The sequence below is a fragment of the Pagrus pagrus genome (assembly GCF_965226575.1).
Source record: "Pagrus pagrus genome assembly, chromosome: 11".
NCBI classification, from domain to species: Eukaryota; Metazoa; Chordata; class Actinopteri; order Spariformes; family Sparidae; genus Pagrus; species Pagrus pagrus.
Window position 1 is genome coordinate 9405379 of NC_140195.1, and position 23690 is coordinate 9429068.

Consider the following 23690-nt stretch of genomic DNA (forward strand, 5'->3'; position numbering starts at 1 on the left):
ATCACATAATTCTGACATGAGTTGATATGTTCAGGTTATTATGCGTCTTTAATTATTCAATACAAGTTGTCCTAACTGTTGGAGACTTTTAGAAAAAACAAGAGTAATAATGTACCATTTTATAAACTGAACATACCTGCTGCTATTCTGCTCTGTCTTGTTGGGTTTCAACTAAACGTAGGCTTAATGGTTAAATCGTTAATGGTATTAACGATGATATATAAAACTGAACAGATATAAAAATACAATCAGGCTGTGGTATTTCACATGTATTAAAATAAGCCTGTTTAATTTGACCACATTAAAGGATAAATTCACCCAAAAATTAAAATTCAGTCATAACCTCACCCTCATGCTGATGGAAAGTCAGGTGAAGTTTTGAAGTCCCCATCTACTTCAGTTGTTTAGGAGAATGCTGCGACGTTGTTTTGCTGTGAAGCTCCAGAAATGATTTGAGGACTACGAAACTTCACTAGACTTTCCGTCAGCTTGAGAGTGAGTAGATAGTGACTGAATTTTCATTTTTGGGTAAATTTATCCTTTAAAATACAACAAGCCCAAATACATATTGACACAGCAGTATGCTTGCATGTACACTTGAGAACACATAAGATTCCTTAAATCTAGTTTGAGGATTGCTTAATCCATGTCATTCAGTCATCCTGGGAAAAAGATGTAGATAAAAAGGGATTTTTGCCTGATGAAGAAACTGTCAAACTCCATTTGAAGAATCATAAATTGTTAATGTGTTGTTTTTGGGTTTCAGGAATCATTTAGTCTTTATGTCTGCCCTCTTTACATCATCAACTTATGATTCCAATGATGGCTGGGTTGCATATTCACTGGGAGTACAACAATGTTTAGTCTTGTGGTGCCTTGAGTTAATCCACTCCTTTTCTAATTATAGCACACGAACTGGCAAACAAGTGAGGGGAGGAACGCTTCATGAACATTTCACCTAGATCAAGAAGTGGATCATGGGGAGAAGACCTGCAGTATAATGGACTAAACACAGTTTGTCTGCATGCATTCTTCAAAGGAAGATGATTGCGGTTTGGAATACATTTAAAATTACAGTAATAAAGTCTTTTTTCTTAACGCCATCCAATCAAAACACTTTTCATCTGCAGTTTTCCAAGGATGGACTAAATCCGTAGATGTGTGGTTTTACCTTCGTCACTGCCAAGTATTCATTTCCTTTTTTTTTTTTTTTTTATTACCTCCTCTTTGTGTAGCGGTTTACTCTCCACCACATTCACATTCAACAGCACACATTTCAACAACAGTGTTCAAAGATAATTGCGTGGGTAACACCAAAACAATCAAAAACATTTCATCTCACAAGCATTACAAGAAAAACAAAATTTTCCTTATTTTAAAAAAAGTACCGAAATGGTTGAGCAACTTGAGAGAGACTGATTTTAATAATATTGGCAAATAAACAGAGGTGCATTCATGTCTTCAATCATAGGCACTGCAGTTTGTGTACAATACAGTACATAGAACTCGATTATAAATTACAAGCCATACCAAAAATAAATGGATACCGAGGAGGCTAGAAGATGGTAGCCATTGATTCTGGTGTCACATTAGAATTTCAAGCAGGCCACAATCCTGTCCATGGATACTGAATTCCCATCAATCCAGTCTGTGATGCTTTTACTCCGCTCTGCATATTTAAATGAATATAAAGACAAAAGGTAAATGCACGATTTCTGAGTAACAAAGACTTCGATCCATGCCGTATCTAAAACAGGCTTATCCATCTTCTGTCAAACAGCTGACAGATGAGTCTTTTTTGGTCAGCGGAGGAGCTCCTATGTGTCGGCATCAATCCTGTGAGCTGTACGGTGAAAACACAAGAACAAAGAAGTCAGGCATAACACTGCTGGGAGGTTATATAGCCCAGCGGTTTTTAGGAGACTTTCTCTGAGTGGAGATTAAATATTCTAAGATATATGGCATCAAACACATCTACAAAGGCTCAGGGGTTCAAGTAAATTCCCCTAGCCGTCAGTCACATCTGAAACAGGGGCAGGTTGGAGAGTTCAAGGGAGTTTATGATCCACCAAATCATTAAACCTAAAAGTAGCTAAATGTTAAAGTAATGGGGGAAAAACTGTCTCCACAGAGTCGCCGTGTTTTATACTACATTAGACTTACATTGCTTTGGTATCCTGAGTGGTTCTGTGTCTCCTGACAGGACTTGATGCATGACTCCTCGGAACTGATACAGCACCTTTAGGCTCTTCTCCTCCCCCACACAGGGGTCGTAGAAGCCAGGGAGTCCTGACTGGAAAGGACATCATAAGGTCATGCAGTGAATCATCATGCAGCACGATGAGGACATCAGTTTGTAGAACTGTGATACCTTTTGTACCATAAATGAATGCTTCACACAATAGGAGAAATCAACTTGATATTATAGATTTTGGATGAATTCTGTTGGTTCGGAAATCCTGCACTGGATTACTGTACTTACCTTTGTGGCCTCAGTGAGAATGAGTTTAGAGTCTTTCACCAGACACTGCAGTGGCACAGTCACATCAATGACCTTTGCCCTCTCGTGTTTTCTACTATTGTCAGTCACAAACTTGCCGTACCAGGCGTTGAGGATGATGAGACCTGTTTTAATGAAGCAGAGTTGAGGATAGCGTCAATTTAATGCATTAATGTGTACTTTATTGTGTTTAAAAATGCAAGTTTGTCAACAAAATGGTAATTTTTGGATTGATTTAATGGTAGATTTCAGGAATCCGGGGATGACAGACAAGATACACACAGATTTTTGGATTAATTAATATAAAAAGTCCCAAAAAAAATCTCCACTTTCGCCATAAAGGCATCTTGCGTGACAGCAATTTTAGCCACACATATTTTATAACAAGACCACTGTAATTATTGAGACTTGTTTATGGAAATTATTTTGCGAGTATATAATAAAAAGACTGCACAATTTATTTTAATTGCAAGCAGCATAAACAATACAGGAACCATGTCATAGTGTAGCCCATTGAATAAAGAAAAGCAGCCGGGTGTCTGTCATCTCTCTCACACACACACACACACACACACACAAACACACAGACACAGACACACAGACACACACACACACACACAGCTATTAACTGTTACTTTACAAGTGCAAAGTCTAGGGGACCTCTGATGATACTAAAATGAAAGCAACCTCTACAGTGACAGGTGTCATAAGCCAATTATCACTTGACAAACTCCCCCTGGTGAAAATTATACTGTCTGCTGAGGGCTTTTTGTTAGTGTACTTATCAAAAGCAAACTAAAGAGCTCCAATTATCACTAGTCGAAACAGAAGCCGGAGGGTCATTAAAAAAAAAAAAAACCCACAGAACTCGATTTCCCCCCTAACAATTTTAACCCTGTTTAAAAAGCTCCCCACATCTCCACTAAATCACACTAGATACTATCTACAAAGAATTCTTATACGACAATGAAAGGCCCTCACACACTGGTCTCGTCGTTGCTAGGTTTAAAGTCCTTTAAGATGTCAGCAAACTGCTCAAGACGACCACTTAAATCACATGTTCTGCTTTAGTTTGGGGTTTTGATGTGTAAACTGGTAGAAAATTTAATAGCAGTGAAATTTTTTGCTCTAAGCGGACAGTCTTGTTTCATTTAGTGCAAAACTGGCACTCTATCTCAGAAATTACACTTCCACATTCAACCAGGCATCAATGCATTTCACCTAAAAATGTATGAAAAACTGTTCAGAATATAAGAGAATCAGATAGTTTCACAACCTGCTTAAAAAACATTATTCCCAGGATAAGCTCACCCTCTAAAATATTACTGATCTTACCCATTCTAGACTCCTCGGCTTCAATAATCCGGCGCACAGACTCCTGCATGAGCAAGACCTTAAGAGATGAAAAAGGCACACAGAGGAAGGGGAAGGAGACAGACACAAACAATGAGATTCACGTCATATGGATTATACTAATGAATTTCATTAAGGCTTTGCATCTTATCTAATCCTATCTCATCCCCTTTTGTCTGACTGGTGTGGGACTTGTAATATTTCTCAACAGTCATACCTGCAAGTCTTATCTAACACTGAACCACCATGTACGATTGACACCACAGCAACATATAAGCCAGTAAAATACTCACGGCAGCCTCCGCCTCCTGTTTCTTTCTGGCTATATTAGAGGCCGAGCTCTCCTGCTGCTTCTCCAACTCTCTGTTGAGTTCAAAGACAAATGGGGAAATAAAATGAGCTCATAAAATCTGGCCATAATAATACATGTGGTGCTTCTTCCAATAACATTTCTCGCATGAAACAACCAACTTAAAGTGAAGGTTTCTTACTGCTCCTTCTGGGCCCGCACGTAGGGCCGAATAACAAGCTGCTGGATGGCGAGGTAGAAAACCAGTGGTCCGACTGTGGCGTAAAATACAGCACTGGGCAGGAGTTGGTCAGTCAGGTGAATAGGAAAGAAATATGTCTGGCTGGCTCTGTTTAGTCTGCAAATAGAAAGTTGGATTCATTATTTATATTTGAAGGCCAATGCTAACTTGGTTACTCCATGTAACATTTGTACGCAAAGGGAACTCGTGTGCCATTCTCTAGGTTTTACAGGACAGTGCTGTTTGTTCCATAAGATTTAAGAGAATTAATTGTGTGATATGTGCCTTTGATGGCTTTCTATGAAGTGTCCAAACATACGAAGAAGTATATTGCTAATGCTCAAGCATTTAAACTCATACCAGAACCAACTAGCATCACATTGGTTCCAATCCTGTGTCTACATCCTCAAAGATTCACCCCCAGGGACAGTTTTTCGGCATGATCGGCCATCATCTTTGACTGGCCAATTGGTGTCAGATGTATCCGGTTCTGTGCTGGTCAAGTTTACACACACGGCACCCATTGTTTGATTCAGGGCGACAAACTTTTTATTCCACTCAAATCTCAACTGCGGCGTATTACAGACTTCTTACGTTTTTACCTCTCACAATTGGAGTACAAGATATGCCAGTATACACTGCGATCAGGGGGAGCTAAAATTCGCTTAATCAATAGCGTACAACATGTAAGGTAAGTGTGATAAACTGCAATTCATTTTCAAAAATGTTTGTATATGCTCTCAATTATAGTTCTTAGAAAGAAAATCGGAATCAGCCAAAACTTGAATGGGCAGGTCAGATCTCTATGGCATCTCGAGACACAACTTGTTGAAAACTGAGTTTGATTGGCTCATATGATGTCGCATCATATTTGCTGTGGGATGTCATAGCAACAGCACTGTGAGGAAAACACCTAAGGTACCTACACCGAACAGGAAACTGGAGCAAAGAGATGCGCTTACTTGATCTTGAGGGAGACACCTTGGGGCACTCCCACGCTGACGGTGGCCCCCAGGACACTGTGTCGACTGATCTTCCTTTCAGCACCGTACTCTACCACAGTCCCAAAGAAACCTGATCTGTAACATGAAAGACAGAGTCACTACCTCTCAACATGCAGACAAAGTTTACTTGGATCCAAGCTGTCAGATCTTGCACAAAAACTACTAACGATGCATACATAATGGGTAGAAATGTGGGTTGCTGTACAGACAAATCTAATTATGACAACAAGGGTTGTAATATGAATTTATGATTACATTCTCCATATAGCACATATTGTACTTTGCAAACATACTTTACTGAGCCCTTAATCTTCGTCTGGTCATCATCCTGGAACTTGTACTGGTAGCTCATCATCAAAAAAGTGTGAGGAATGCCAAGCTGCAGAGACAAAAAAGTAAACAATCATTTTGCCACAACCCTGACAAGCGACTCTTGATGTAATGGTGTCCTGGTAAACATTTTAAATAACTGCTGGCTGCTAACCTGCATTGCGAAGGTGAAATGGCTACTCTTGGTGTCTCTGACTATGCTGGTGTTCATAGAGGACTGGATCCCCCAGCGCCACTGCAGATAGCCCATAGTGTTCTTGTCTAGGTGACGGGCCAGCACTGTCGTTACCCCAGGACGAACGCCCCGGGATGAAAACTGGAGCCCACACTGAGCGGTCACGAAGCTGAGGCAGCAAGGAAAATAAAGAATCACTTCATTTTTCATGTTGCAGTGAAAAATACTGAGACTGAGCACTGATTTCTGTTCTCTTGCATTTCATCACATACAATCGAGGCGTCAAGTTTCGGAATATCTTCATTCCAAAGAGAGGTCCGTGGGTGTCTCCAGCACCAATCTCTACCTGTGTACACACAGATAATGTTTTACATTCAGAGGCTCAAAAAGAAAATATGCCATGTGTAAAAAACATTGAAAAAATAAGTCAGTGTGGTGCCCAATGAGAGAGCAGCATACCTCTCCCCACCCCTTAGCTGAGGTGACTCTTCTCAAGGCCAAGTTGATGGTGCCACCTCCATTTCCATTGTGGGTTGACAAGGAGCCAGACAAAACAGCTGTGTCTTTTGTGGTGAGAGGAGCCTGCAGTAGAACACATAAAATTGTAAGTCCTTGGATAAGAAAATGGCTCCAGAATCTTTCATAGCAACTATCAAACATTTAATTGTGGCTACAGATTGTTCAATAAAAAACACACTCTAGTAAATGCCAGTCGTGCAGAATCTGGAGCAACGCATTACCTCTATGGATTGTGATATGTGCATCTTGTTGATTTCCACATGTGGGACTCCCCCTCCAGCCGTATCCTCATAGTCCTCCTCATATCGGTCAAATAGGTCGGTGGCATCAATGCCCACACTAATCGTTCCCTGCAATTAAAAGATTCAAGGATGATTGGTGTATGTAATTGGTGCACGAATATTACTCTTTAGGTTATTGTCAGTTCAGTGTGAAGGTTGTTATCTTCCCCTGAACATACCTTTGGGTTGGTCCTTTGCTGAAGCCTTCTCTCCTCTCGCTCTTTCTGGAGACGTTCATACTCTTCTCGAATCTCTGCAGGGGTTCTTTTTCTTTCCACCACCTGGAGTAAACAGATACGACTTGAATGCAGAGAAAACTGTGGATTGGCTGCTTCACAGCTGGAGAAGAGTAGCAGCTAAAGACATTTTGCCAGAATTTCACGCCCCCACATGCTTGTCGTGCGTCATATTTTGCGTGTCAACCACTGATGGGTTTAGTAAACACAGATGAAGCAAAACAAGAAATGTTTCACGCAGGCTAAAAGAGGCAATGTCGTGAAGGACAGATAAAACTGCCACAGTATAATGCTGTAAAGTACGGATGATAGTTGAAGATTATATGTGTATTCTTTTGGGAGTAGGCTATTTTCAAATCAAGACCCGAAAGGCAACAATACGAGAACAAATTTGAAATACGTAATTTCTTGAATAAAATTTTTAACAAATTTGTTATGCTAGCTTACAGTCAACATGGTCACAAGTCATATAGTATATAAACATAAAACATAGCTGGAATTTTAGATTTAGATGTAAATGCATAAATAAAATAAATAAAAATGTACCTGGTGTCATGTATTATAAGTTTTATGGACTTGCATTGAAGCTCACACTGTTTTGTGTTAGGAATTGCAATGCAAACGCTTTTCAAATGGTTGTGTTTTTGTTGCGTGACATTTGGTTATGTTTGCACTTTGCTAGCAGTAGACTTTATTTTTTTCTTAAATGCATGAGGTAAGCCCCAGAATTGTGGTTGTGAAATGCAGACCTCAAGTCTCCCACCTGTATTGTAAGTTTTGGGCTTAATATGTAGTGGACTGTCAGTCAACTAAAAGGTTATTGTTTTCAGACTGCATGTGGTGTCTTGCTTAGGAATTATCAGCCACTACAGTCACTAATGGACTTACCTCCCATCCGTCAACGTCAAGTCCTCGTTTGCCATAGATATCATAGATAGCCCGCGTCTGTGGGTCACTAAGCACTAGAAACACAAGACATGGACAACCACCAATAAGATTAACAATCAGAATAGTTGAAGTTTCTAAAAACTGTTTATACCACAACATATTCAAGTCAACATCAGCTTCATGCGCAGCTGCAAATGGAGTTAAGTACATTATGTGATTACAGCTTCTCTTACCCTCATAAGCTTCATGTACGAGGTTAAAAAGCTGCTCTGCTTGACGCTTTAGTTCAGGGTCCCGGTGTTTGTCTGGGTGATACAGCATGCATAACCGCCTATATGCCGCCTTCAGCTCATCCTGTGTTGCCTGGAGGACAGCATTTGCAGGCATGGAGAAAATGTGAGAGAGAAAATTTGAAGGGAAACTTAGGCAACAACATACAAAGCTCCCATATTAACACATTTACTCCTCATCCAACATTTATTTCACATCTTAAAAGTCTTCCAACACTGCTCAAATGCCGTAAAGGGTTTAGATGACTAGTGACAAAACAGTCTGAAGGGGAACTTGCTGCTGTTGCTTCAATGCATTATAATTACATTGTTGTGAGATAGACTATACACCAATCAGCCATGACATTTAAACCACCTGCTTAATATTGTGCAGGTTCCCCTTGTGAAGACTTGTACTTGGTCCGCAACAGTGTTTGGATGGATGGTTCGTGTCAGGGACCCACACATTCTCAGCAGAACATTGCATTGCAACGAGATGATTAATGTTACTCACATCACCTGTTAGTGGTTTTAATGTTAAGGCTGATCGGTGGAGTATAAAAGAAACTGCTCCAATCATCACAGCTAAGGTGAGTATTCACATTCAAGCATACCCAACTAGTTTCATTTTCGAAATTGCTGACACATACACCATGACTCAGTTTGTGCTTAAATGCAAACATTGTCAAATAAATTCTTGAATTAAAGTTTGTCATGTTAACATTTTTTTTTAGCATATTCTACCTGTCTACGCTCACTCACTTGAATGCAAGTAAATTATAAGAGCATTTAAATTGCAGCATGCTTAGTCGCTCTAGAGAACAGAATGTCCCTGTGCCATAACTCATTGTTTTGTAAGATGTCAACAGCAAACCAACATAATGTCCTCTGCTTTACAAATACAAGTATGAAGACCGAAAGCGCCTGATTCCCAGATATCAGTGTAATCTGCTCGACTGTAACTGTCTCATTTTGAAGCACTGAAGTAAAGTTGTAGCATTAGCCAGTTAGCACTGTCCACATTCCAATACTTTTTATGAAACTGAAAATAACTCTTTGTTGACACGAGCGCCCATATTAGCGCAGTAACGGGGGGGCATCTAATTCATTGCATTAGCTGACAACTCATGTTGGCAAAAGTTGTGACCCCACAACCTGTTGTGTGTCTGTAAAGTATCCAGCCGAAGAGTCACAGCACAGAAACCAATGTCGAGGGTCACGCTAGCTACCTAGCTAACGTTACATGTGATTATACAAGTAACCGTTACATATCAAGCGGAGAAAGTTTGCCGAATGACTGCGACGTGCACCCGCACAGACATCTACTCCGATCGCAACTGCATATTTTACCTCTCTTCTGACATTTAGCAGGGAATAAAAATCATCATTCAGGATCTCATCATCGTCCAAGGCAGACGCCATGTTTACTCCCGGTCATTTCTTCTTCGTGTCATTTACGTCGCTCGAAGACTTCGCCGCGCGCTCTGTCGCCCCCTTGCGTTTGGGATGAATGACAGCACAGCAACTTTACTCATAGGGCTCGATGATGTTGTCCTTTGCGTGTGCTTTTCGTTTTGAAGTCAAAATATATACTTAATCCTCATTATTGGCGATGGTTTGGGGTGTTTTGCGTGGTATTTGACCTGTTTTCAAAATTAAAAGTAGGATGGCATTTTCGCACTGCAATCACCATAGTTTTTATTTTACATTTCTAAAATGTAGGCTATTATTATTATTACTATTATTTTATGAATTAGCCTACATTATAGCTACGTAATTTATGTTTTCTTTAAATAAACCTCTAATTTACATCCAGTTCATACAATTCTCCATGCAATCAAACGGATATTGAAAGTAGGTACACGTATGTCTCATTCTAAAGCGATATTGTCTTCATCCAATCACCCAGGAACAATTAAGGCAAGGGGGGGTGAGAAAATCAGTTCACTGCGTTATGTCTTTCATTAGTTCATTATTACTTTCTATGCAATAAGCCGTTGACTGTACGAGGCGCACGAGCAGCAGGCTGCAGCGGAGCTGTCCTTTCAGCACCACCACCTCCTCAAACTGCATTTCAGCACTGACGGCCACCACCAGCCTGTTTATATAAGACGACGGCTGTCCTTAAGTGCCCGTGGTTGTAAGTAAGTGCCAAAAGCAAAGTCTATTAAGCACAGTGATCTGTAATTAGATTGGCTGTCGTCATTCAGCGTGGCTATAGTATTGCCCCAACTGCGCTATGATGGTGTGAAGTCTACAACCTCGACAGCATAGTGGGCAGAATAAGAGTAACTGGGTTGGCTTGAAATGTGCGCCTCACACCGACCCCTTCCCAGAACCTGACAGAACTGTTCAGACAGACTCCAACATTACACCCTTATTGGTGCATAAGAGGTTGGATCCACGTCTTCGAGACAATCCCCGCAGCTTTCACTATCATGGTGCAACTGTCTGAAATCAGTTTGACTTGTCAAGAGAACAAACGTCCGCAGACTTTTAAATGTGAACTGACATCTTGATTGATAGGCTCTGTTGCCAATATTTGATATGTCTCACATGTTTTATAGTTTGCTTTGTGGTTATGACAACCTCTAAACCACAACTGATACTTAATTAACTTTACAACACGCACAAATTGAGGCTTTTATTGGCTTTTATGGATGATACATCCAAAAACAATGGGTCTCCTGTTATCGACTTCATGAAACAGATTAAGACTTAAAGTCATATCAACAGGAGAAGAACCCAGAATTTTAATATTTACAATATTAATGAGGTAATATCAGCTTCCCCAGAACACTCCTTGAAGCTAGAAAGGTGGCAGGGTCCGCCAAATATACACAAAGTAAAACAGGATGTAGTCCTTTCACTATGTAGTTTTGAGGAAGAAATCTCAATCAGAAGAGAAAGATCTTCATTGACTGATTTTTTTTTTTTTGTAATAAACAAACTGACCTTAAAGGACAACACAATCTCATGCTGTTTCACTTTGTTTTTATTTGGCGGACCCTGCCACTTTTGTAACTTCAAACAGTGTTCTGGGGACCTTGTTTTCCTCTGAGAACAGCTTGTTTACTCAGTTATGGAACAGATACGGATAAAGATCTGAGTTTGTATTATTTCCTCGTAAATATGAAAAAAAAAAACTATGTAGTTTTTCTCCAAAACTACATAGTGCCCCTTTAAGGTCAGCTTGTGTATTCAAAACAAAGAGAGTTTGTTTGTTTCTATTGTTTCTTATCTCTCATAGTGCACCTTTAAAGATCAGTTTTTTGTTCCTCAGGATTATCATCTACAACTTTAGCGGGGCAGCTCAGAGACTAACATTTAATATTCACCATCCAATGAGTGTAAAATGAGGATAAAATATGTAAGTTTTTTTTTCTTTTAAATCCAATAACGCGTCACCATTTTTTATTTCATTAAATTTTTTTTTAAAACAAAAGCATCATTCTCAACCTGCAGCGCCTCTGAGATGTTTTAAATTCACTGTAATACAAAGCAAATGAAGAAAGAAAGAAAGAAAAAAAGAAAACAAAAAAACAAAAACACGGCTGGTGGTGTCAAGGTGAGGAGGAGGGGGGGGATGTGTTTTTCATCCCGGAGCCTCTCTGTCAGTCACCGCCTCACAGCCAATGGTAAGTTCGCCTCGGCCGGACCGGCTCGCCGCTTGCTCCTCCAGTCCCTCCTCGTGCTGTCCTCGCCGTGCACGCGCGTGGTACCCACGGTCGTGAGGAGGAGGAGGATGTTGCGCGTGAAGGGGAAATGGCTGCCGAAAACAAGCCGGAAGGTAAGAGAAATATAATGGGATTAATTTACTAGTTTGACCGCCGTGTGCTTGTAGAACAGCTGTAACTCTTGCGCGGGGACGACACACGCGTGAGGACGAGCGGAGAAATTTTCGGTAGAGAGCGGCTCCGATATTTTCCTCCGAATAGGCAGCTAAAACGTGGAGACATCACCTAGCCAGCTAATATTAGCTTGCATTCTTAGCCAGCTACTATTCCCATCGTAGCCCACATTTAAAGCACGCCACGGGGACAAACAGTCAGCGTGTTTAAAGTGCCGCGTCCGCCGTTTATTTTCCCCCGGATTCGTGTCAAACGACGGGCAATTCAAGTTGTTAACAACACGGCTAAGTTAATGACAACATGTCATTGGCATCGACTAACTTCTTCCCTTATTACACAGCTTTTTAAAAAAAGCGGCGTGGTGGTGTTAGTTTATCTGTCAATACGGCTGTCTTCCGCCGTCGCTACTCGCAGCTTGTTCCTGAATTCATTGTGATAATTATCTGTTTTAAAAATGTATTAGTCTTTTTTTTTTTTTCCTCTCCTCTCTCCACGTCTTGGAGAAGAGGGGTCGTTCACTTCCCTCCCCTTCACTCGAAGCGCGAGGATAAGCGAATAGTGTTTTGCGGAGTGGGAAGTAATGTCTTTTATTTAATTTATTTAATTAAACCAACATATGTTTTTAAAAGAAATGATAATTATAAAGCTTGAGCACTTCGTCTGTATTTGGTTTGAGACACGGGGCGTCAAAACGTTGTCGACTTGCAGTGCCCTATCGCACTTGAAATGAAATGCCATCACACCAGAGCAAACAGGGAGGATGGAGAGTAGGATTTCCAGCAGCCTGCCCATTAAACTACTTTACACATAGGACAGAAATGATTTTTTCTCTCCACCCCCCTCTCAGCTTATTTCTCGCGGCTCACTAACTTAAAAATGAAACGCATTAGACTTACTTATTCCCTGTTTAGTGGGCTACTTTATTGCTAAACATATGCATAAGAGATCTGTTCTCATTCAGATGGGCCCATGGATATTTTGGGTGAGTAATTAAACGTTGCATGTATGAAAATAAGGATGCATAAAGACTTAGGGCAAAGTTATGTATTTACAATCTCGTCTCAGGTGATAAAAACACGAAGCAACTTAGACATGTTTCTGTTCTAGTATTTGTTAGTTGCGTCACACTTTTAAATGTTTAACTTTTGTTTTTTTTCTGGATGAGCTGAACTGAGCAGAATGATAGCTCATTAATACAGCATATTCTTGCCTTCTTCCTCTAAACTTATGGTATTTTTATATTTATTGATTCATACTGACCTTCAGGGTGGAGCAAAAGAGTCGTACTAGACTTTGAAATTGGCTGCATAATTTGTGTTTGTGAGAGAGAAAGAGAAAAAGATATTTCTACATAAATCGTTAGGTCCAGCTGTTTCTGAGCCGTTCATACCGTATATTGACGCAGGCTTGTAAATTGAATAGACCCCTGTCAGAGTTTGTTGTCAGTAACCTCAAACAGGAATTCCTCTTGATGTAGAATTACTTTAATGTTTCAAATGAGTGTAAACAAATTGCCTCTGTCCATGTGAGGGGAAATGATAAAAGACTGGGAATTCAGTTGTTTGGATGTCAGTGTGCCAACCACCAAACAGAGTCCCACCAGGGGGTGGTATTGAGCTACACAAGCACACTTTACTATATGAGGGATCCGTCTGTGGCTATGACAAAAAATGAAGACATCTGGTTTTATGATAGTAATGACTTCACTGTGGTGTGTAGACTTAATGTATTCATCTACATAGCTGAACTTAACAAATAGTCTCCAGTTGTTAATCTCGGTGCCTCTCCGACACAGGGAGCTCTCACTGAAAACCCTGACTTGAAAGTCCCATTGCTGAGCAGGTTAAGTTATTTTCAGTGTTCCTGTGAGGCCGGTCAGTGAAAAAAGGAGGAGGAGGTGCTTGGGGAGCCTAGAGAGAGAGAGACAGCTTCACACCTTCATGTGAATGTGATGTCGTCTCATGCAAACCTCATACAAAGAGCTGTCATGCTGAATCTTTACCCCTGCATCCAGTTTTTCTTACTATTGGCTTTTCGTTTATGTAGAACATGCTTTTTTTTTTAAAAATATACATCACTATTACAGTTTGTACATGACATGTCCCTGGATGTTAGGTAGCCACTGAGGGAGCAGAACAGTGTTTCCTTAACCTTTTGTCCTTGTGGTATGCGGGCAGTGCTGATCTCTCTTAGCTGTTTGGCAGCTCTTATGATGGCCCGTAACAACTGAGGGTTACATCTTGTGTTAAACCCAGGGGCCATGACCCAGTCTCACTCAGTGGTGTAATGTTTACATCCTGGGGTATTTCTCTCCAGCCTAACTGATTGTCAGGGCCCTTGGGGGTATTTTTTTTTCTTCACACTCATAAAAAGCACCGTGGGTCCGTTACTTTAAGTACAAGGCCTGGAGGGCACTGAAAAGACAGGCTTGATGTGTCTAACACCGAGACTGCTCTGGATAAAAGTATAGCCAATAGTCCTCTGAATCTACTAGAGCAGATAGTCATACAAAATATTGCTGTACATGAGCCAAATTTGAGAATTTAAATAAGCACTTTTGTAAACACAAGCTGCAGCGCTAACACCAGAAAATGAAACACTGTGTTAAAGCTAAATCTTGATGCTTACTGTGGAGAATTTTTGTAGACCGAGCACAACATTAATTCAAAATTAGATAAATGCAAGGATAATGATAAAAGGGAATAGTTTACTGACGCATTAAACTCACACAGGTGTGTCGAATAAACAACGTAAATCCAATGCAGTTTGAACTTTAGTGACAACAGAAACAATCAACAAAGGCTGCTTTCTAAAATGTAGTGAATTAGGCCTGCAGCCTCAGCTGCGCAGGAAGTAATATTTCTCTTTTATTTTCAAGCTGGTGCAGTTTAAAAAGTTTCATGATGTTATCATTTCACTCAAAGTTCAGGGTGAAGCGGCAGCAAAACATCAAGTAAGCACGCAGTCAGCCATTAACTTACAAAAGTGCTTGTGCAGCAATGGTATAAATATTTCTCCGCTGTTTTGTAAAGAAGGATGAATTTAACCTCCCGCGATGTCGGACGACTTGCTCTCCCCAGTTTTGTGTTGAATCAGGCGCTACATTTTTTTTTTTTCTCCACCAGCATTTTAATTGAATCAGTGAGGTGTGGATGGATGGGACCCAGGTCCGGTCTGTGGTTGCTGAGACGTATCATTCCTATCGCCTGCCTGTAATAGACCTTTACTGACTGCTTTGCACGGCCTCCACTGATTGATTGTATTGATTCATCCAGTTTACCACTGATACAATAGGGAGTGTTATTGACCCGCATCAAACCAGGCCAAAGCTGCAGTGACCCTGTCAGTTTTTCTTATAGGTATAAAAATATTCAGTCAATGGAGAACTTCACTGTTTTAAATGAAAATAGACACATTTATTGCTATTTCTATTATCATTATTAGAATCGTATGTTGACCAACAACTCTTGTGTGTTTTAAATGTGTTTCAATATACTGTCTAGCTTCTGTGAATATTGCTTGCATGGGGAGTTTGCTCAGTTATCACAGGCTGGGAGAATGCTTCTTTTCCTCGATTTTTCTCTACTTTTCTCTTTGCCTCCTGAAGGACTGAAGAAAGTTCGTAATCCGGATCGAATGTACAGATCAGCAGTGTGTTATGCTGGCCATGGTCCACCTAAGAGTATCAGTGATGACACAGAGACGAACAGTAAGAGTCAGTTATTAATACTGCATTGCTGCTCCAAGAGGCCACTAGCTGGCCCAATCTATTATTCATTCATTGATTCATTTATTTACTTCTTGATTTCATCCGTTCCCCCATGCCCCCCTCCTCCTTTTTTTATTCTCCTCCAACACAACACCTCCTCGGGCTGCTTTGTTGATTGAAGTGTCTGCTTTACGGGATCACGCTGTCAATAGCTGAAGTGTTGTCGTTAACTAAGAGTGATTGTTTCAGGTTGAGGCCAGGGGATCAGAACCTGAGCAGACCCTCAGAGAGAAAGCTTACAGTTTGAGCCATCAATAATGGCCCTGTACTTGCCTTTTCTCCGCTCGTTCTCAAACCTGCTTTTGACAGGGAGGAAAAAATCAACTAAAGTTAACGGTATGACTTTAAAAACTATGAGAAAAATATTTGCGCAATGCTTAAAACAAATCCATCCTTTGATATGTGTTCCGTCAGATGGTTCAACCTTTGCCTTTCATTATATGTGTGCTCTGTGAGAACTGTAGACGAGGGGCAAAGAACAAAGACAACACAACATCATAGCTGAGGTTTTTATGACTTGTAAAAACCAGCTTCTGTGGGAATTGCTTCAGTGCATTTACAAGTCTGTGTACAAGTGCTATTTTCTGTCACAGCCAAAACAAATCAGTGAGAAATATAGGCCAAAGTCTTGATTTTACTCGTTGGTGATTTTCCCTTCATTCCTCTTTAGAAAATGTGTCTGAATTTTAGCCTCTGTCTTTGCCCATTGAAAAAACTGTCCTCTGTGAAGCAGATTGTTTCTCAGCAGAAAGGAGCCCCTTCATTGTTAATAAATACACCAGTCTCTTCACTGCTGGAAGACTCTGTTGATCTAGACTGGGAACTGGATAATTAAGTGTGCTCATGTATTGTCAAAATAGAGAGTCTGAAATCACCCCCAACCCCTTGTTAGACTCCTCACTCGAATTCTGTCACTGGGAGAGCTCTGCTGCACCAAATCTTTTTGGTATTTCTTGAAAGAGAGTGTTTTGAGAGATTTAATGACAGGGGACTGCTTGTGCAGATCAATGAAACAGGAATGCGACTGTAACAGGGACATTGTTGATAGACTTCTGCGTTACCCCCTCATGTGTGACAGCTGTGACTGACAATACGTTTTGCCAGTCTTGCTATTTCCCCCCATGTTATTGCGTGGTATTACAGTATCCTGTACCCATGTCACACACCCTGTTTAATGCGTTCAGCCCTGGAGGTTTTTTTCTGCCTCGCCACCAAGACACTCTGTAGCAGAATACAGCAACTCAAACAGGCAGGTAAACCATTGATCTGAGTAATCGTCTGAGTAATTGTGGGAGTAGTTATGACACAGAAAGAAGGGCTTTGTTTGTGTGCATGTGTAAGCAGAAGGGAGAAAGTGAAAGAGAGCAGGAGAGAGGGAGTGAGAGAGGGAGAGAGACCTCACCTCTGCTCTCCTTGAGATGGGATTTTTATGGATGGTTGAGCTTGGTGAGGGCTGAGAACACATAAAGAGTCATTTTCAGTTTGTTGCAGGCAGTTAACCGTGTGTGCATGTTTGTTGAACTTCCAGTAATAGGCCTAGCCTTTTTTTTTTCGGCTGTTTGACTTTTTGACAGTCTTCCCTTATTATACAAAATTACACTATAATGTTATAACAACATGGAGTCATAGTGCATCCAGGGTATAGCCATTACGGGAATGTAAACAGTGAATTATGCCACCCTGCATATGGTGAGTGGTCATACCACACCTGCAAAATTATGTCCAGTGAGATTTAGTTTAATTTAAATCTCTTACTGGCATTCAGACGCGTTTTTATCTTTCCCACTGGGAGGAAAAAAAAAACACCTTTTGCGTCTTTTACAACAGCTGTTGTGTGCGTTGCAGGTCAAACACTCATCCTATTGCTAGAAGCCTGGTAATGTACTCTTTATTGTAGTTTTGTTGTAACATAGCAACGCTACAGTTAAGTTCAGTAAGTCTTCTTTCTGCTTGTGGGCGGTTAGTAATTTCACCGTATGTAAGACTGTTATCGAACAGGCTATAGGCCAAATGATAAAGATAATTGGTTTCCCTGTCCTACACTAACACATGGCTATTTTAAGTCTACGTACTCCTCTCCATGTCCCCACCAAGAGCCATCAGGCTGTGGGGAGACCAGCCCCTGGACTATGGGCCAATCATTGTTATTACTGCCAGGGAAATTTGACACTGCTTATATTGCCCTGTGTGTTGTAGTAAAGCTCAGCACAGGATCTCCCACAAGCTGTAGGCTTTAGACTTAAGTCCCATCAAGTGCTCTGTTCACGAGTGGCCAAGCACCACCTGTCTTCCTTGTAGATACAATGTAAAATCAAAGGTGTGCAAACTAAATAGTTTTGCAAATTTTGTGAGCAATCATCTTGAAATGAGTGATTTCAGACTATAATGTAAAAGAGACACATGACAAAATGTAATATCGTTCACAGGAAAAAAATACTTTTTGTTTTGATTTTTAGTTGATCATATGTTAATGATATTAAATGTACCTTGAAGTCATGACATTTGACTGCAAATGATTAGTGATGTTAGCAACAATTTAGGGGTTTAGCTGAATCACAGGAAATTGTCCTAATCTGAAGACAACAGGGGCAATATCCCATTATTGCAAATACCATCGCAGTAGTCTCCTGCTGGTTAAACCCCCTCTTCACCTTTACTCCTTCTTCTTTCACGCTTCACAAGCAGATTGATCGCTTTTAATTGACAGCATGTCATCATTTGACCATTGTGCCTTGGCTGTCTGAGTTCACCGCTGCTTCACATTCTTTCTTGTGTCTGGATTTTTTTCTTCATCTGCCAACATCTTGTAACTGCTTTCATCACGCTAGCCTGCCACTGCACCTTTGCATTTGGTCTGAAGATCTTTCCTCCTATGCATCTGGTCATTTTTCTTAACTAGTGCATGTCACATCCCACACACTCCAGCTACTCCAGATACTTGTTACATTTCTTGTCATCATCTTGCATATCACAGACCATAGTCTCACATCCCTTTTAAGGACGCTGCATGCTGTAGAAACTGTTTCTTCCAAATCCCCTGCTAGAGATGCAAGTACAATGATTTAAATAATAAGTGATGTGATACTGTTTCTGTTCCTCTCACTGTGACTGCATAAGTGTATGAGTGTTATTCTGTCCATATAATACAGGGATTAAGTGATCAAATTGTCTGTTGCTTCTTAAAAAGTCAGCTTTTGGAACAAACACCATTGTTAGCTGCAGGAGGTGTGACAAATGAGGGTGCATCACCAGGTGAAACAACACGGCTTATTTTATATTTAAAAAGAATTGATGTTGGCAAATAAACTGAGGTCCCTTTATTTAAAATTGAACCACCGATATGTTGGTTGGTTGATATTATTGGCCAATGTATGCCTCTTACAGATATATCCTTATCGGCATATATGTTGTCCAATATGTGCTGCTATAAATATTTTTCTTATACAATGTAACGTAGAATGAGATGCTTGGGGTAATCCATAGTTATTAAATTCCCAGTGAAGTTTACTGTTTCAGTGCTCTGATGTCTTTTTGGACAACAAAGTTTACTGTTAAGCTGTAAAACATCCTGCCTCCATTACGTACATATCTTTATTGATAACCACATTTGAGGGATCATAGCTAAATATGTTGTTATTTGACCAACATATCGATATCAGAATTTTTTTACTCCAACTTTACTCCTTACTCCCTACTTTGGCTCTTTTTTAAAATATAGTCATCAAACTGGGAAATATGCAAAACTTTAGAGAATTTTGAAAGGTTTGGTGTTTGGTGTACTATATCATTCACCACTATTGATAACTTGTTGCTTGGCTTTCGTTTATGCACAGCATATAAAGGATTGTGTTTTTGTTGCTGGTAACTTGGAATTTCTCACCCCCACTGATGAAATATGTCTGAGCTAAGCTCATTTGGCTAACTGCGCTAATTTTGGAGCTGAACTCTTAGTGGCATTTTTGGTCCAGCCCAGTGGATGGCTGTCATCCAACCTAATGATAACAGACATTGCCATGGGCCTAATTCAGTTTCACAGCACTTCTTACTGGACAGAGATGAGAGCCAAATGTTTATCCACAACACTGTTTGTTCTTCTGTAATTCTGCTCCCTCATGTTTCAGGTGTTGCTCCAAAAGAGCAAAAACTGTTACACTGGCCTTCGCCTCCTTAAGCCATATTAGCCACTGAACTGTTGTGGAAAATGCTTGCATTCAAACTGTTACTTTGGATATGCACCGCCAGCAGCGATTTGTTGAATGATCTATAGCCAAAACATTAGCTTGCAATTTCTCCACAATGTGGGCACAGATTAAAAAGAAAAACTGTCACTCCCAGAGCGCTCTGAGACAGAGACGGAAGAGAGAGGGTTTTGCGTTCAGGGCTCAGATATTGATTAAAGATTTGTTTTTGTCAGCCTTTCCAGTCTCATGACCCTCGCTCTCGTCTCTAGGGTGGGGCTGGAGCAAGCTAGCATGACAGATACCCTTAAATTTGGCCCAAGTGTTTGCTTAGCAGCCAGGATCAGTGATAATCCAAACATCAGCACACAGAAATATATATCTTTATACCCATTCGACAGAGGGTGATGTGAATTATGAAGGGGCATGCACAGGCTGCCTCTGTTCGCACACGGACAGTCAGTGATGGCAACATGAAAGCCGCAGACCTGTAGCCTCTGTGTCGAACAGAGCTCCTCTCCCTGTTTAGCCTTTGTATGTGAGCTCGCTCATCAAGACCTAGAATGTAATTGGCTCCAGCATGCCAGCTCAGCTCAGCACATCCTCTCATGTAACAAGCTCTGGTATCAGCCTGTCTTGCACTTTAGTGTTTTACAACCAAATAGTAGTTTTCTGTGTATCCTTTTCTTGGCTAATGTACAAGCAGTCATTAAAGCTGCTGTTTGGACTCCAAAATAAATATTAAACCTTGCCGGGGACTCCACACGAAATGCTAAGAAGTGCAGTTCCTCTCAGGCTTTGATGAGCTTCTGGTTGAGAAAAAAACAGCTACATTTACATTTTCAAAGCCAAGTTTTTGTCGGTAATTTGTTGTTTATGAACTGATAAAATCAGAGGATTTGATTAGGAAGAGCTTGTCCATACTCTGTAAACCTATTCCGAATCTGGCATTCAAGCTACTCACCCGTGGGGATATCCATGCCACTGTGGACAGATCTTTAATAAGTAACAAATCCTTTGTTCGAATGCTCACAGCTCCTCCTTCACATCTGTGGAAGGAGCAGTAGACATAGAGCAGCTGAAATGTTATTAGTGTAGATAAATAGCAGCTGAAAGAAGGAAACGGTTTAGAGTTATGAGAATGTAACGCTGTTGAAAAGAGACCTCAGCACTCAGCAACAGTTATGTTGAGTTCACCTTTGTGTGCTTTGAGGGTCTTGTAAGAAAGGTTCTGGTATTTAAAAAAGAGGCCCCTCTCAAGTTAGACTGAACATCCAAAAAATAACATCCAAAACAGATGGTTTATTGAACAGCACAAAGCACAGGACACTGTTTGAAACACAGCAACAGTTAGCCTGTTTTTCAAAGAAATACAGTCATCCATATCTGAGATAGATAAAACCTTGAACACCGTGGCTCACTGTATAATGTGATGTTAACGTGCTACAGACCTCTACTTTATATGAACCATTTGTATAAGACAGGCTGGACAGCTTCCTGGTTTGTCATCTTTACTGTTTTCCTCTTCATAGTTTAGTGTTAATTTAGCAGTGGATAGTAACACCCACACCAGCCTGTCTTGAATAAATAAAGATGTCAAAGCAAAAATATGTCAAAACACAAGTGCAACACTAAGTGCATAGCATTTGTGAACAGTCGCCTTAATTTGGATATTGTAAAACGACATAGTTTAAGCCTAAAATGCAGATATCTTAATACACATTTTATGGCTCGGATCAGTAGATGTATACTGTCATTAAATTAAATATCTGGTTCCAAATCCTTTGCACTCAGGGACAGTCTGAAATTCTTAGACATCACCAAACACTTGGCATGTTCCCTGGTGATGCTCTGCCAGGCCTGTGCGACAGCCATATTAATTTCTTGCTTGTTTTGGGGCCTTTTTGCCTTCAGTCTGGTCTTCAGTAAGTGAAACACATGCTCACTTGGATTGAGGTCAGGTGACTCACTTAGCTTGACAAGAACATTTCACAGTGTGGCCATTTTTGTTTTGACTGCACCGCATGACTGTATTTTTTTAAATCAATCTAATCTGTAAATTCGATTTGTAACAGGGGGTTTTCAACTTGCGAGGAATGTTGCGGGGGTCCAGGGAAAGATGTTAGGCAAAGGATGCATGAGATGAAAGGAACAGGTGCATGTTGTTTTCTGAAAACGATGGGAACATAGTTATGTTAGATCGACCCGTTAACTTGGTCTGTCTATCAACACGGTCAGCTGTTGATGTGGCTCACACCTCAAGAAGGCTATTAAGGTATTTCATTGCCTCCCAGATTGCTGCAGTTAGCATCAATACTTGTACTCCTTCTACAAGTCATAACTCAGTCAAATCTGAACACACAGACATGTTAAATTTAGTGTGATGACATCAGAATCCATCGAACAAATGACAATAAATTTAACTTATAATCAGAAAAAATACACGTGACAGGTAGAATATCCCATTTTATCACATATCTCATGGCATTATTATAGTTCCCGTTTACTTTCCCCAAAGAATCATTGTTACTGTCATTCCTAAACTAAAGGCTCATGAATTGCTAATGTTAGCTTATCAGCTAATAAAACAGGTGAGAAGTTCTACTTTGCAAAATATAAGAAAATACTAACTTCTACTTAAAGCTACTGTAAGCGTTGTTGTTGTTCAAGCTAACTGACTGTCAGTTTTGCAGTTAGCAATCCCCTCCCTCCTCTCTACGTCACCACACGAACTGGCAGCAGTAATCGCCAGACATAGCAACAAACAGGAGGGTCCTGCTCTCTACGCATTCATGAGCAGAGTTCTCTGTCCTGATTGGATAAAGTGGGCTGAAATTAGACATAATTTCCAATAGAAATGTGTCTTCTATGTCACAACTGTCTGCTGTAAAAATAACTAAATATATTGGGCTCTTATGAGAACGTCTTCATAACAGACTGTGTCTTTTTCCATTCAGCGTGCTTGCATGCACATTAGTAATCAGTCCCTAGTTTCAGCTGTAACCTGATTTCAGAAGCGTCCATGTAAGGTTAAAGGATTAAGAGAAACCCAGTTAACATCTTGTTAGTCCTGCAGTGTTTACACAGGTTGCTCTGCTGCTTAGGGGGTTGTTAGCTGACAAATACAAGACTGGCATTTCAAAATAACATACATGTTTCAGATACTGGGATGAGATGTGTTTTGCATAGTTGAGGACTTGTAGAGTCAACAATGCTTTGCCCCAAAACGTGTTTAGCAATGACCGGTGTGATTATAAGATTGTGAAAAGATTAAAACCAAGTGAGAGACTTTATTGCATTTGTCAAGATTCTCTATTGTATATTCTCATCACACATATATTAGCCTGCTGTCAACTTGGGCAGACATATCCCCCTACGGTAGATTTCTATCTCGACTCTCTCTGTGAGAAAATCCTCAACATACTTGAGACATATTCCAATTCAGCTCTGTCTCAATGGTGTCATAGGAGGCTGTGCCAGGGGGCAGCATTGAATCCTGAATAATCTGTGCAGAGACAGACTCGCCATATGTATGCGCTTCTATCGCTGTCTGTCGGTTGCAAAGAGCAAATCTTCTGAGCACATTTTGTAAGATGGGAGATGGCCAAGACTTTGTACTGACCTGTGCTTTGCCTGAGTGTGGATCTGGTGTGATTTCCTATATGTGAGTGGGCTTCAATATCGAGGCCCTTGCTCTGCTTGACCCTTTTAGTGAAAGATAACAAATATGTGGAACTGCATTAAAGCTAGACTGCTGCTCCTCGCTTCTTTTAAGTTGATGCCGTACAAGAAAACGTCTGCACATAA

General features: G+C 40.5%; 2 protein-coding genes across 3 annotated transcripts in view; one reads left to right on the top strand and one right to left on the bottom strand.

Annotated features, from left to right (window-relative positions):
- Nucleotides 1–1396: 1396 nt before the first annotated feature.
- Nucleotides 1397–9544, bottom strand: dnajc11a (DnaJ (Hsp40) homolog, subfamily C, member 11a). Its single transcript, XM_084367723.1, has 16 exons — nucleotides 9436–9544; nucleotides 8050–8179; nucleotides 7817–7890; nucleotides 6872–6973; nucleotides 6633–6761; nucleotides 6352–6474; nucleotides 6165–6238; nucleotides 5872–6061; nucleotides 5681–5766; nucleotides 5346–5462; nucleotides 4345–4500; nucleotides 4147–4216; nucleotides 3836–3893; nucleotides 2483–2625; nucleotides 2164–2293; nucleotides 1397–1843 (listed from the first exon to the last, which is right to left on the bottom strand). Exons 1-16 carry the CDS (start codon nucleotides 9505–9507, stop codon nucleotides 1818–1820), a joined length of 1680 nt encoding a protein of 559 aa, XP_084223849.1. The 5' UTR covers nucleotides 9508–9544; the 3' UTR covers nucleotides 1397–1817.
- A 2225-nt stretch (nucleotides 9545–11769) lies between these two features.
- camta1a (calmodulin binding transcription activator 1a) overlaps nucleotides 11770–23690 on the top strand; it is a 285954-nt gene continuing 274033 nt past the window's right edge. The window contains exons 1-2 of one of the 2 annotated variants that reach the window (XM_084365529.1): nucleotides 11772–11875; nucleotides 15544–15645. In XM_084365529.1, coding sequence (XP_084221655.1) covers nucleotides 11851–11875; nucleotides 15544–15645 — 127 coding nt within the window. In that variant the 5' untranslated portion in view covers nucleotides 11772–11850. Of the gene's footprint in view, nucleotides 11876–15543; nucleotides 15646–23690 lie in introns of both variants that reach the window. The other variant, XM_084365528.1, reaches the window with a different exon arrangement.

Coding starts and splice junctions, on each gene's coding strand:
- dnajc11a (XM_084367723.1), bottom strand. CDS start 9,507: ATGGCGTCTGCCTTGGACGATGATGAGATCCTGAATGATGATTTTTAT. Junction 8,180..9,435: donor TGCTAAATGTCAGAAGAGAG/GTAAAATATGCA, acceptor GCTGTCCTCCAG/GCAACACAGGATGAGCTGAA. Junction 6,974..7,816: donor TTGACGTTGACGGATGGGAG/GTAAGTCCATTA, acceptor TGTTTACTCCAG/GTGGTGGAAAGAAAAAGAAC.